The sequence below is a fragment of the Spea bombifrons genome, chromosome 7 (genome assembly GCF_027358695.1).
Source record: "Spea bombifrons isolate aSpeBom1 chromosome 7, aSpeBom1.2.pri, whole genome shotgun sequence".
Classification (NCBI taxonomy): Eukaryota; Metazoa; Chordata; class Amphibia; order Anura; family Pelobatidae; genus Spea; species Spea bombifrons.
The window spans coordinates 33,110,898-33,126,417 of NC_071093.1; the positions used below are offsets into that span (position 1 = coordinate 33,110,898).

At 41.1% G+C, this 15,520-nt stretch overlaps 1 protein-coding gene across 1 annotated transcript; it reads right to left on the reverse strand.

The window, feature by feature from the left end:
- Positions 1 to 207: 207 nt before the first annotated feature.
- Positions 208 to 10,352, reverse strand: ATIC (5-aminoimidazole-4-carboxamide ribonucleotide formyltransferase/IMP cyclohydrolase). The gene is made up of 16 exons (XM_053472197.1): positions 10,244 to 10,352; positions 8,611 to 8,737; positions 8,098 to 8,174; positions 7,411 to 7,477; positions 6,878 to 6,966; positions 5,805 to 5,956; positions 5,506 to 5,662; positions 5,162 to 5,287; positions 4,783 to 4,890; positions 4,602 to 4,687; positions 4,005 to 4,094; positions 3,552 to 3,680; positions 3,127 to 3,219; positions 1,880 to 2,062; positions 1,373 to 1,525; positions 208 to 597 (listed from the first exon to the last, which is right to left on the reverse strand). The coding sequence occupies exons 1-16, from the start codon at positions 10,254 to 10,256 to the stop codon at positions 478 to 480; spliced, it is 1,770 nt and encodes a 589-aa protein (XP_053328172.1). The 5' UTR covers positions 10,257 to 10,352; the 3' UTR covers positions 208 to 477.
- Positions 10,353 to 15,520: the final 5,168 nt, after the last annotated feature.

The window sequence follows — 15,520 nt, forward strand, 5'->3', positions numbered from 1 at the left end:
GACATATGAGCAGTAAGGAATGTTCGTTAACCCTTAAACATGAGTGAAAATGTAAACCTGCATTTATAACCCCATTGGTTGGACCTCTAGAAGTTTGCATTTGCAAGAAGCTGCATTTGATTTTTATGCAGAAATGAAAAAAACAAGAGATCAAGATACAGATGTCCAACCTGAGCAGTAAATATATTACACACATTTCAAAAAAGGTGATAGCAGCTTGCTTTAATTGAAAATACAAGAATGGATCACAACATAGAAACCAGACATGTAAGAAGAGTAAAGTGAACTAGAACAAAGAAGAGTTTGAATTGCAACAATTCCAAAGAATGTTGCTGGAGTTGTGTAGCATGAAAGCGCAATACAACATCCTTCTGTTTTATGCACGGCGAAAGACTGCTAGAAGCACTTATGTTTAACCGTATGGAATATTCAGTAAATTAAACTGTAATGCACAAAACTCAAACAACATGTCAACCGTTAGTGGTGGAAGAGACGCAGGTTTGTATGCACCAGGATAATGCCCAGCTGGTCACAAGCATCAATTATGGCTTTGTCAGCCGCAGAACCCGCAGGAGCAGCGATGAAGTCAACACCACTCTGTTTAAATAAATAGAAACAACAATCATTACCCCAGTATCATGATACACATCTGCACAATCTAGACAAAACATATCTAGAACATTCTGTGGGTTTAGGCAGGGATCACGGCATGGAGATTGTAATCTCTCAATATCAAGACCCTCTTTCTGCTGTCAGCTTTGTGTATTCCTGGTACATGTCACTACCAAACACCTTAATATGCGTTTAGCAACATCTCCCGAGTACAGGGATACCACCCATGCATCAGTTTGCTGGGTGGCTAACAGACCACGATTTGGGAGGTGCGCATTTCAGTTTTTCAACTTGGAATTTAGCATCTGGTCATACCGGCCCTACAACCTATTTGGGACATCTTGACGTTAGCGAATTCAATTTACCCCATCAAACCATATATTTTTGAAAACCAGACACCCCAGGGTATTTCAAATGCTCTTTATATACATACATTGCATCGCCAGCCTTTGTCAAAGCTTGTGGCAGTATTTTTGTTGTGTGATATACGGTATGTGGTATATTAATACCGATTAATGCAGCATATATCACAGCAAGTCTAGAGAAATTAACAGATTTTCTATACGGCTTTCTGGAAACGTAGATCACTGATTCTGACTTGCACCACTTCTGCCTGTATAAATGTCCACATCTGCTTTTTCTACAGTTGACCACCAGAAATTTTTATTTTCCAGTATAGGTTAAAGAATGTATTTCTAGTACATCGGACAATAGACTGCCCGCTTTAAATGACTGGAGTTAGGTTATGCCCTAAACAAACCTTTTTTGCTCTATCCAAATTATCTCTGAAAGGAAAGAAGGCATCAGAGCCAAGGGAAACACCACTCAAGGTAGAAATCCATTCCTTTTTGTCAGCATCTGTCAGCAGTTCTGGTGGCTGCTCAAACAGAGTCTTCCACTGTATAAGCTCCTCCTAGAAATAGAAAAGAAAGAAAGAAAGAAAGAAAGAAAGAAAGGGTATCAGTCCTATATGAAAAGGAGGGGAGCTCAAACACAAGTCAAAAAACAAAAAAAACAAAACGAAAACAATAGAAGAAAAAACACTAGTCTCAGCTAGCCTGACTTAGGAGGTTATTATGCTAAATTCACTTCATCGTTCACAATGTTTTGGCTGTCCCATTAAAATCCCACTTAATATTCAACTAGGCCCAATGTACACATTTATACTGCAAAAAAAAAAAAAAACAAGTATACAAGTATACCTGATATTTCACAGAAATATTTATAAAAAGAACAAAAAAAAAATAAAAAAATAAAACTTCCTCACCTCTGTCAAGGTTCCGCTCACGTACTGATCAATGGCGTTTGATATATCTGCCCTCTTCACGCCAGCTTTGAACTTCATGCCCAGGACTCGTGGGTGATGTCGCAACCACCAGTTATCAGCTTTGTCCCCAGCTAACCTTGTACAATGTATACGGGACTGCTGGCCGGCCCCTGCACCAATCACCTATCAAAGAAGCGAGATCAGTAAAAACATACAAAAGTGTTGTACTAAATACAAGGCTTACACCAAAAGCTGTAAATATTTACACTGCCATCTCCACGGGACAGGGCATTAAACAGACATTTAGATAACCCGAGAAGGGACAGTTATTTACCGTACATTCGGTTTCTATGAAATGGAAGGAAGTGTTGGGCACAGTCTGCACCTTACCTCATACCGAGACTCAATCTGACCTTTACCAGTCAAACTAAACTTAAATCCTATCGTCAATGAACCACTGTTGCGGCTACAAAGATTATTGTGCGAGTAAAATCACTCTTCACATTTCCAACCAAACCCACAGTTTCAAGGTATGTGATCTAGTCTAACACTTTGTTCTGATACCGGCTACCAACTTGGACTGTGCAGAATACTCCGGCAGTGAAATGCATTGCCATATTGTTCCCAGAAAGTACAGCATATTTTTACTAAACCAATCATCACTAAAATTAAGTCATATAAGCAAGGTTGGACACTCATGCCATTGTGGCTCAGTATCGAATTTGAGGGCCGATAACTAATCTGCCCATCTAGACTGCACCTTTTGTTTTTGAATAACAAAACACACCATTCTATGTACCAGTTTATCCCATGTAGATGTAATGGTCAAGAGAACAGAATTCACTTAGTTCAGAAGGTTACACAATAGTATAGTAGACTGGCGTATCACACGGGTAGGGTGGCATCTCACATCTCCAAACATTGATTTGGGATCAACTACAATGGATTGTTCTTACTAATAGATCCAGTTCCACCACTTTGATCTTTATCCAAACCACTGAAAATATTGTTTTGTATAAAAAGGGATTTGTGATTGAGACATGTGAACTAAGCATTACATTACATGCTTTTGAAGCTTGCAGTGACAAAGCCCCTAAAGAAAGGAGAGAAAAGCCTATTCTTGTATCTATACTTAAGTTTGAATTGTATAATATTCCATTCTAAAATTATTCCGTTTTCATGATAACACCCATTCAGGATAAAAAAAAAAAAAAAAAAAAAAAGAAAGAAAAGAAACAAGACATTACCTGGCCATCCTTTGCGTAGCAGACTGAATTAGACTGAGTGTATTTCAAAGCGACAGAGGCTACAATCAGATCTCTAACTGCTGATTCCGGGAGCTACAAGATAGAATGGGTTTTGTTTAGACCACCAGATGTTGCAGGATAAAAATAGTTAAAAAGTATGCAAGGGTCTCAGGCAGGGAGTAACAAAACTAATGTTAAAAACTGCCAGTAAACATGAAAGAAACTTCATCCAACTGTTAAGAGGAAAAAGTAGATTAAAAAGTCTATGAAAGAGTATGTGAGTGATGACATCAGATAGTTTGTCCCTGCGCTCCCCTAACAGTGCCACAGTCTACAGTGGGATTACATGCTCAGTGTGTCATCTGATATCTTCTCACGAAGCCTGCTCATTTATTGACCCAAGTATGGTTTAGCAAATAACGTACCTCTTTTTTGGCAGTCACCACATTGCTGAACAAAGCCCTGTCTATGAGACCATCATTCCTCTTCTGCTCTAGCTGAAGGCCAAAGAGAGTCCGAACCTCAGTCCCATCAGGCTCGTATGCAGGGTCCATCTGAAAGTACAGAGGAAAAATTTAAAACAAGCCACTCTAGTCTGATCCCGTATATATGTACAGTAAACATTTCCCACAACAGATCTGGCACGATCTTAATGTCTATTTATAAACCTCCTAGTCCCATCTTTTCTATATTAGGTTTTCCCCCCCACCAAATTTCTCTTCTGAATAACATGATTTCTAAACATCTATAAACAACACTCATGTATAATGCGCTTCAGTCACATAGGATCCATCAAATTAGGCTAGGCTTGTCTATATAGTGCCAATTTGACCAAATAGGTAGTTATTCATTAAGAGTCCAAAGTCCTGATGAAATACCTGGAGGATACAGTAACTTCCATTCTTCTTTTTAGACAATATTTTCAGGGCTTCCTCTTCATATCCAGGAGCAATAATACCATCTGAGACCTAAGATAGTGTAAGAAAGAGGCACATTTCAAAATCATAAAAAAAAACAATGTGTTTGTAAATAATCTAAAGGTGCTTAATGTTCTGCATCATAAATGCACAGGAAATGTTACAATAACAAAAAACAATCCATCTACTTTTGTCAAAACGATTTCACCAAGGTCTGCAAGGACAAAAAGCTTCAAATGTGATGCATCCATGACACATGGACGCACAAAATGATTGAAACGATAAACTCCAAGAGTGCACCCACTTGCGGAGCTTGGATGAGAAGGGCCAACAGTGGCAGGTTTCTTCAGGAAGAAAGGTTGAGGTGGCCCTGCCTAATGCATAATTCAATGGGGAGTATACAGAAGAAATCTCACTCATTTAGCTATAGATTATACAGGGCCAGTCAAGCTCACGCTGCAAAAAAGCTAATTGGAGCTGGTTCACATTAAAGGGAATACATATTTCAGTTTCATTATGAACCATATACCACAAAGTTTACTCTGTCCCCTCATTTACCTCTCGAGATATTATTTTTGCTGTGGTAACATCGCATACGTCAGAAATTGCAATGAAATCACCAAATGAAGACATCCTGTCGGCGCCTGTAAAAATTACACAAAGGAATTAGACTGCTAGAAACAGACAGCAGGATCCCTCCCCCTCCCAACGTATCACCAAACGTCTAAAAGCTCGTTACCTCTAGCTCTGGCGTAGGCTGTTGCTAGAGGTGTAAGTGTTTGGAACAGATCGTGGACCATGCAGACACGTGCCTCTTCCTCTGATAAAGGTACTCCCACAGCAGCACCTGGTGGACAGAAGCGAGAATGCACCCAACTCAAAAAACACTTGTCTCACAAAATACGGTACATGAGGATATCAAAAAGCAGTTGCAATAGTTTAAAAGGTCCAAACAAGTAGGATGACTTCCCAGAAAGGAGCACACAAAATGCAGAAAGCTAGCATTGCATCAAAAATGTACAAACAAAAATCCTGCCCTTAAACCTATGTCCCAATAACTCTTTTGGCATTCAAAAAAAAAAAAACAAAAACAAACAAAAAAAAGGGCTTAGCGTTACCTGCAGGACTAACATGTTTGAAAGAAGTAGCAGCCGGCAACCCCACAGCGTTCTTCAGCTCTCTCACCAATTGCCAGCCATTCAGAGCATCACAAAGGTTAATAAAACCAGGGGAACCATTCAGCACTGAAAGACAGAGTCAGATGAAGGCTTGTGAACATCTAAGAAAAAAACCAACAAACTTTACTTACGATTCAAAAGATTTACATTTTTTTAAAAATACATTTAATTAAAAAAATGCACTGGTCTATTAGAAATTTGATGGTATGAGCCACGACGCATCTGGGTTTTTAACATACAGAATTCCGGTTCAGGTTATATCTACAGTCAGGGACCTAACCAACCTGTCAGTGGTAAACGTGGCCCACAGGTATAGATCTGAGCAGGGACTTGATGAGGGTTTATGCCATACCGGAGTGAGAGTTGAGAGACACCTTTACTATATCGCTTTCTAAAATAGTCTGAGATGGCATCATCGTACTGAGCGGTGTGAGTGAATGCCTGTAGAGAAGAGAAAACAGCACCATTATTTAACTCTAAGAACGTGCTTCATGCATCATTAGCATAATTCAGTCCCAGTGCAAAGCTTGGAGTCTTCCTCAAACTGATGGGATTGAGATATGAGGTGGGACCCACAGCGTACCTTCAGAGCCAGCTGGCAGCGTTTCTCCAGGGTTGTATCCTTCTGTTCAGACTTCTCCATTTCATCAGCAGTGCTCTCATAGTCACCGGGGTCACAAACAACAGTGACACGGGCATGGTTTTTGGCAGCCGCACGCAGCAGTGTTACACCTCCTTAATTAGGAGAGAAGAAAGCAGAAAGTGATATTGAACAAGACACATAGAAACTGCACAATATGACACATTAGTTGAAGTATATAAAACTCAGTTGGGAGAATCAATGTACCAGATTTAATGGTACATCTCCTACATTTTTACAAATGTATCTTCAAATTATAATTGGCAGCAGTTTTCCAATTATTGGTACAGAGATGTGTATCGAGCAAGTACTAACCTTAAGAATTACTAATGTGGACAAGCCTAACAGATATAGATTATATATAGATATTCATTTTTCTTTTTTAAATAAATTTCCCACGGGAAGATGCAATACGTAAAAGTACAATTTTGGCAACAATAAGTGCATGCTTTAAAAAAACGCTGCTAAGGTTCTTGTTCCACTGATAGCATTCTAGGGAAAACGCAGACACTGTGTTCTTGTGCAAGGGCATCACAAAACGCTGTGTATGTCTTTGCTTGTTCTCACACAAAGATTAGCAGAATTCCCATAGTTTAACCTTAAATTCTTATCTTATGACCCTGTCCTTTGGCTCTAATACCAACACACGATGTGTATAAAAATGTGAACTGAATGATCTGCTTGTTTAGAAAACCTAAGTATTCAGGAGCTTCTTAGAAGGATTTTAGGGAAATAACTGGAGAATTAAGATGTTGGTCTCGGTTTTGTGTTTTTAGGATAATAAATTAATCTGTATGCAAATTTGGCTGTATGGCTGGACTCTTATAATAACAGGGTTAAACACACTATACCTAAAAGCTAAGCGTCAGATCAACAGGGTAAGGAAGAGGTTTAAGTTCGAAAATGTATCTTATCACTATAGAAACAGAGTTGGCCAATAAGACAAGTTTCTGAATTAATAAATGCCTTTTATAATATCTACTCGTATGAAAATGCTATGGGGTTGAGACATTTACCAATATCAATCTGCTCCACAGCTTCCTCCACCGTGACGCCGGGTGCAGACACAGTCTTCACAAAAGGGTATAAATTGCAAACAACCACCCTAAAAAATATAGAAGGGTCAAAACAACACTAGGGTTGTAGTGGACAACCACTAAGGGTTTATTTTTATGGCAAGAATATTTCGACTAATCAACTTCACCAGGTACAATTTAACAATACGCATGCTACATGAATTGAAAAGGGATCTAGTGAATGATGTAATGAGATGCTAAAAAGATGGGATACCAAGTGTTTTTTGGTAGCTAAGCGCAAATGTTATTATAAATGTTGTTGGGGTTTAGATAGATGGGGTATTCCCGATGGTTTCAAGACTGAGATCAGTCTTTTTTGCGGCTCCAGCACGATCCTCAATATTAGCCATGTGCAAAGGAACAAATATTCACAGGGAAATGTTGCCAACACTTCCTGCAGTCGCCGGAAAGAATGTTCCGAAACACGGCATCGCTTGAACGAACGCCCTCCTCTCTCCATCTTGTTACGTTACCTCACGTAACTGAAGCCCAGTCTGCTGAGGTCGGCCTGATCTTCCGAGTTGCTTCTTGCAAGGATGCCTGAGAAAGACGACAAGAGCAACTAACGTTATGTAATGGTCAACAAAATAGCTATTATTGCAAACGTAAATAAGTTGTCAGAAATTTAAAACAAAACACAGCCTTATGTAAAACAAACGAAATATGATTTAAAAATAAATTATACCAACAGGTCATGTGCTTGAAATGAGATAATTGCTTCTGAAACGTGCTTGAAGCTACACAACAATGGCAGGAATATGATACAGCCAGTACACTGAACACCTGCATCACCTTCCAGAATGATTTTCAAGTAATGGAATTTATTTCTGTATATATAGGGAGCAACTCGCTCCCCTAAACTGTCAGACGAACTGGCGCATCCATGGTATAGCAGGGAACAAAGTAATATATACCAACAAGGATACTAGCAAAGGTCTCCCGCACTTCACATTTTGTGCACATTCATTGAGAGATTCATATGTTCATTGAGGGATTTTTGCACGCCTGCTGGGCCACATACCACACAGTCATGCTCCTATATACTGCATCAAATTACGCCATAGTGAATATTCATTACAATTAAGTTACAAGGGCTTCTTGGTTCCAAAATGCTACTTTATAAAAGCTTTAGCTGAATGAGACCAGCAATCTATGATCACCTGCATGAACTGCTGGGTGAAGGGTCTTCACACGTCCTCCCAGCATCTCAGGGAATCCAGTAAGTTCAGATACATCTCTAAGATAAATAAAACAGGGTAAGAGTAAACAAGGGGAAAAAAAAAAACAAAACAAAAAAAAAAAAAAACAACACAACAAGAACCACCAATCCAGACGTACTTTATGAAAACGATAAAAGATTATAAAGGTATATGTCAACCTTCAGTGTTTGACAATAGGACAGGTTAGGAGCTTCATCGCCTCTTCACAGGAACTCATCAAAAACCAAGAAACACAAGACAGAGGGTCAACGGAGAATGAACAGTACCTGAACCTAACACAACGCTGCAGGAGCAATTCAACATTAGCAAAGAAAACCAAGACTTTTGGGGTGGTGCCGATGCCTTTATGCTAACCACATTCAGGGATTAGGTGAATGCATAGGGAACACGACAATTATTTTAGAGTTGCACGACCTGACATTCAAATGTTCATACACCAGATTTTCTCCTTACCTGACAGCAAGTCCAGCATCACGAAGACATTTGGCAGTCCCACCAGACGCAACCAATGAAAGACCAAGAGAGCTCAACCGCTGCGCAAACTCTACCAGTCCGGTTTTATCAGAGACGCTGAAAAGAGCTGAAGCACAAAATAAACAAAAACAAAAAAACAATGAGGAATCACCACAATAATGCTAAGATTGGAAAATCATGACCATAATGCCCCACCTGAAGCGGAACGGTCAGCATCGCAACTTTCTGCACTAAACTCATTTATCAAACATATAGTTTTTTTTGCCATTGGGGTGTGTAGGACACATTTCCCCTTTCTAATGGCTCCAAGTATGTGCACATCATGTGATGCTGCAGGATCATGTTGGGGTCACATGGTTAGATTTAATTAAAGACTAGAGACATGAGATTAGATTTGCTCCATTTTCTTCTGAGATGATTTGTGTAGAGAGGACATGTGATTAGCGCAAGACAGACTGCTTTTCCAGAGACAGTTGGAATCCACCATGAAATGGGGTTTCATGGGATACAACAATAAAAAAAAAAAGACTTACAAGAATGGGGAACGCGGATACTGTAAAAACAAAGCGGTGTTTATGGTCTATTAAATAAACAGCCATTACAGCAATCTTTCAGATGAGATAATATTGTAGGCAGGAGAAGACATTACTTATGGGAGAATAATGGAAAGTAATATGGACAATATAAAGGCAAAGACTGAGGATTACAATGAGGGAGGTAGGAGGATAACAAAATGAGCTGCCTGAGAAGTGCTGTGAATAAAATAAGAGAAAACACAGGAGATTAAGAACAAAAGCACAGAGGAGCGGCTGGCAGGAGGCTTATGGGCACCATGAAGGACAAGAAGAGAAGCAGGGACTCGGGAGCTGAGGAACCACTAGGGCTAACAGGGCAGCAGGGACCTGATGGACATGCTTAGGGAAGGTGACAGATAGCTGATAAGTACACCTAAGGCCAAGAGAGTGGCATAAAGCCCATGGGCACCCAGAATTCTAAGCAGGGTGGCATTAAGACCATGGGCACCCTGAATTCTAAGCGGGGTGCCATAAAGACCATGGGCACCCTGAATTCTAAGTGGGGTGCCATAAAGACTATGGGCACCCTGAATTCTAAGTGGGGTGCCATAAAGACTATGGGCACCCTGAATTCTAAACAGGGTGCCATAAAGACAAAGGGCACCCTGAATTATAAGCGGGGTGCCATAAAGACAAAGAGGACCCTGAATTATAAGCAGGGTGCCATAAAGACAAAGGGCACCCCGAAGGTCAAGTGGGGGTGGCAGTGGGTTAATGAGCATCATCTAGAACACGACTAGAGCTGTTGAGAGCTTATCAGGTTAGAACAGGGACAGAGAGGGACTTGATGGGGATTCTGCAGGATATGATGGGGCAACTGGAGGAGCTGAGGGGCACTCAATATGATGAGGGGAGGCCGTGGGAGATGTTGGGGACACCGCAGAATTAGGGGCAGTCGGGGAAGGTAACGATGCAAGGCTGTCTCCTACTACGACAAGAGTTACATAACAGGGGGGAAAAAAGCACATGAATATAAAGCAGCAGCGCCTGGAAAGAAAGGCTGCGGGGTAGTAAAAGTTCTCGGGAGTATTCCTTACCCAGCTCTGCCATCTCTCACTCAGGGAAACAGCGCGGCAGACACACTACACGTGGAAGCACAGAGAGCAGGCCCACAACACCATAGGCAGAGGTAGTCACAGCTTTGGGGCGGGGCCCAATATGTCACAGGCCGCGACCAGTAGTGATCGCGCTGAGAGAGACCAACATCCCTAAGGGCGGGGCTTCGTGTCAGATTTTAGGATCGCGGTAGTGTGTGGGTAGCGGTACTATGCTCGGGATGCCCGGTTTTACGGTTATTCTGTCGGAGCTCCTAAGGCACCATCAATTGTAGCGATAAATCAACTGAGGAAGATATGGCCGCCAAATGATAACTTTATACGGGAGTGAAGTATGTTCTGCACGCTGGAGGCGTTCTGTCTGTCACACTTACTATTACCGTATTTGCTCGATATAAAGACTATAGAGATTATATGACGACCGACCAAAATTGGAATATTAATTCAGGGAAAAGAGAAAAAGCCTGAATATAAGACTACCCTATAGGAAAAAGTTTTACTAATAAATATTAATTCACATGTAAACTATTTTTTTCATATTAAATAAAAACTATGATTGAGAAAAATGCATTTTTGTTTTTTATTTCCTTTTATTTGCCAACCTGCCCCACAGTTATGTACATCTGCCCCCAAGCTTGCCTCTCTCCCCCCAGATATGCCCTGTACCCCCTATATGCCAATTTGCCCCCAAAATGCTTTATACCCCTATATGCCACTCTCCTTACCTGCTATGTAACTCTTCCCCCCAGAAATACCTTATGCCACTCTGCACCCTTAGATTTACCAATGCATCCCCAGACTCGTCCTCGTGCCTCAGACTACTTGGTGTCTAGTGGGGGCAGCCGTTGGACATCTCCCCAATGCACGTAGGCAACCTCTGCTGCCGTCCATCGCTTCTATCAGGGCTTCTATGACTGAGCGCCCGGAGGTCATGTCACGCTGGAGCTCAATCATAGAAGCCCTGGTGGAAGTGCCGGACGGACGGCAGCAGAGGTTGTCTGCTCGCAACACGCAGACGTTCACTGTCTGCCTGAGAGATAGATCCAGGTCCTCTGCCATCAGAAGATGGATACACTCTGGTCATAAAGTGATGGACATGGTTAGCAACAAGATTAACCCTGTCATAGCTGGAATCAAGACTCATCAGACCAGGCAATGTTCTTCAGTCTTCGATTGTCCTTTGAGTCTGTGCATATCGCGCAGACAACCTCTGCTGCTGCCGGCACTTCCGCCGGGGCTTCTATGATTGAGCACTAGAAGGTCACGTCAGCTGTCCGTCATAGAAGCCCCCAGAGCAAGTGCCAGCAGCAGCAGAGGTTACCAGAGAGGAGGATCCAGGTCCTCTGCAGCTCTGCGGGGGATCTAGATGTTAGTCTTATAGGCAGACCTCTATTTTAGGTCTGGTTATAAGACGAGGGGTATTTTTCAGAGCATTTGTTCTGAAAAAAACCTTGTCTTGTAATCGAGCAAATACAGTCATTCAATTAGACAGACAGACAGACCTAATGTGGCCACAGCATCATCGTGTCTTCTGAAAAACCTACAACTCATGTTACTATATTGTACAAATCCAAAATCAGCTGTGTTGTTGGAGGAGTATTTCTGTTATTGAGAAAATAACAGCATTTTAACCCCTTGATGACAATTGATGGTCCAAGCACGTCATTCACTGTCAGGACCCGGGCCAGCAGGTCAGGTAGGAGCCCAATTGCAGGGAATATCTGAGGCTCTGTCTGTACCCCGAGATGCATATTGACGGAGAAGAGATAACAGTCTCACACCAGGCTGGTATACAAGAATGGATTGTATTGATGAAAGCTGGCTGATCAGGAACAGGACTGGTATATATAGTTAATTGTAACACATGGACTGGAAAGTCTTGCCGGACAGGCCTGGAACTGAAGACCCACTGGCAGGGCACACGGCAGGAAGCCCACTGGCAGTGGAACTGCAGCAAGGACAGGTGTTCAGCTGTCCCAAGTATAATTTCGGTCAAGCTTTAGCTGTCAGACAGATGGTTTCACATTTGACTGTTCAATACTTTGGTAAACAGAGGCGTTCCCAAAGGAGAATCCCTTGCTTTATCATCTATGAAATCTCCGCTCTTCCAGTCTCAGAGGGTGACCTCTTGTTCTTTGTACATTTCTGTTAATGAACAGGTCACTGAAGAGCTCTTTATATTGGCCCGGCATATATAAAACTACAGGATCAGAGTCCTAGATGTAATGTAAGGAAGTTTAACTTAAGTGAAAGGATGGTAGAAAAGGTTAACAGTTTAACAGGCATAAGCCCATCCTCAATCTAAGACGAGACCAAGAAAGAAATAAGATTTTTATTACATGAAAAATAGGCAGGTTATATGGGTCAAATTATTCTTATCTGCTTTTTGTCTATGTTTCTATGTTACTTTTACAGTCTTTTCACATTTTGATATTATTGTGCTGCAAAACCCTTTGTGATCCCATGGTGGCAGTCCTGCATGTTTTCTAAATACTTCACCGTGTTTACAATGAGATTCAATTTCTGATACCGGTTGTGCAAGTTAGGAAACCCCATAGTCTCTATAGGAGATTGTTAGGTTAAGAAGCATCACATAAATACCCCACAAAAATAAGACAACTAAGTAAAGTGCTACATAAAGATTTTTGACAGAAATGCATGCTAAATCAACAATATTTCATTTAGTTACAATTGGAACATTTCGGAATAATAAGTTTGCCACAATATTTAAAAATACGGAAGATCCAAATTCCATTCCATGTATCAACCATTCCATACCTTCCAGGCTGTTCGGTAATTTGTGACAGTGCCTGGAGCTGGTACGTTTTTTAAGATCTTGATAGCTAAGTTTAAATGGCCGATCCCTCTAAGAGCCAAGCCATCAAAGAAAGGTTGTTGGATAGGATTAAGGGATGAACGTTATCCGCTGGATTGTTCAGTATCTATGGGCAGGATGGTAGAAGATGCGGAAGATCTATGGATAACTCCAAAAGAATGGGGAACAATGGTTGAGTGGGCCAGTAATGTGCTATTAGAACAAGTGTTGCTTTTTGTATTCTCCCTTGAGTCAATACCGGTGAAATCATGGAAACTGGGGGAAAGGTATAGTTAATAGCCTCAGGCCAGTGTTGAACTAATGCATCCACGGATAGAGCTTCCAGATCCGTTCTCTAACTGAAGAAAAGTGGAAGTTGCCGGTTTAAAGGAGATGTGGAGAACTATGTCGAGTGGATCCCAAAACTCCTGGATGGAAGATCCAATAAGTATCTGGAATTCCAGTCCGACACTGCATTGGATAAATCCAATTCCACATATTCCAGTTGCATCGTGAGTCCACCATCCAAACAAAAATGCCAAAATAGGAAAAAAGTCTGCCACCCACTTTTCCAGGGGAAAAAAAGGTAAAGGGGAAAAATTTACCTGAATCAGGTCTGGAACGTGAAAATTATTGTCCACCGCTCGCTCTCTACATACCAGCGTGTTCTGGGAAGAATAGTATATGCTGTTTGAAGTCGGAGAAATACTCCTGAGTGTCCTTAAAGGAGCATCTACTCAATGGTCTTTGATGGATCGATGAGTGACTAGGAAAGCTGCCCATTCCTTTTCTGGCCCTGGCAAAAAAAAACGGCACAAGTCAGCACAAATGTGAGAGTGTGTTAAAAAATGTTTGCCAGTACAGTTACTGAGGGAGAGACAAGGCAAAGAGAAAAAAATAGCTAATGAGAGGGGACACAGGAGAGAGAGAAATAAAGAGAAAGATGAGAGATTGAGATAAAGAGGAGATGAGAAATAAGAAAGATAATGAGATAAAGGGGAGATTGTTAGACAAGGGAGAAAGTATAAGAAACGGGAGAGAAAGAGTATGTTTGTGTTTTATGTGTAAATTAGAGAAAGTGAGTTTATGCCCCACGTGGCCTTTGCATTTGAAGTTTTAAAGTAAGGTGGATTGGGGCGAGACCACTTTAATTTATTATGTCAATAAAAGTGTTGTGCAGTAGGTGTAAGTGTGTATGTCCTGATTTTCAGTGTATTTGCGTAAGCAGCACACAATATCTCTTATGTGAGATTCAGGAAAGGGCTTGGCACGCAGGGCTCTATGAGCGCTGTCGAATTGTATGGCAGAATCAGGCGGCTGCGTTGAATAATGTGATAAGTGTAGGTTGAGTCCGTGTCGGTAACATGTCTTCTGGAACCCCTCGGATTCTAAGTTTGAAACGTCGACTTCTGTTGTCTGTCTCTTTAGCGAAAGTATAATGAGCGCTTGAGTGTGAACTTGCCTGATTAAGCTGGTTAATTGCGGAGCAGTTCTTCCCTCCATCATCCCCTAGCTTGCCTACTTGCTCGCCAAGATGGCGGATGTCATGTTTGATTTCACTTATTTCAGACTGGATGATGTTGATCATGTCTGTCTTGGTCGGGAGAGACTTTAATAGATCATGCTAGTTATCTTAGGTCAGAGTATCCTCACATGGGAATAACAATCGCTTTTTGTGTTCTTAAGGAGCATTTGTTTAATTTTGTTTATCTAAAATACAATTGTAAGTCACCTGTGTGATTTGTACCTTATTTGCTGTACACGAAAGCCTGAATTCACCATAGTTAGTATTCACACTGCCCGAAATGCCTTCTAGATAAATTGCTGTTTTTACAGGAAATGCGCACATACCGCCAAGATATGACTCATACAGTGTCCCATGTCAGGTGCACTGACATGATCCCGAAAGCACGTAAGGCCCTGTTGTTAAAGTCACGAGCTTTTATGAAGAATATAAATCATTGATCTTTTTGTGTACATTATAGAATTTACAGCTTCCAACCATTCCTGGCTTACAGGGGAAGTCCCAAAAAAAATGTACGCAGTGGTGTATGCAGTAATATAGCATCGAAGAAACATTAGGCTTTGTAGGCAGTCGTGTGGTAATTTTGGTGGATTTTCCCTGCTGAAATACCACAGTGAGCTGGCTGCTTATCCAATAAAAAAACTTTCATCTGTTGACTTTTATTAGCAGGAGTGTCCATTTATATCATTAAGACTTAAGTCATTCCATTCCTTATCACAAGGTAGTATAAAAATGTCACATAATCTTTATACATAAAACATGCCTAGTGAATGTTTTAATCTAGGTATTTTATGTCACTATTGGTACCTTAAGTCATTTGCTTACTTTATGGTTATAGTCATGAGATTTATGCGGGAAAAACAAGCCTTCTGGCCTGTCTGGTATCTGTGGATGTGTATTTAATAATACTTCTACTACC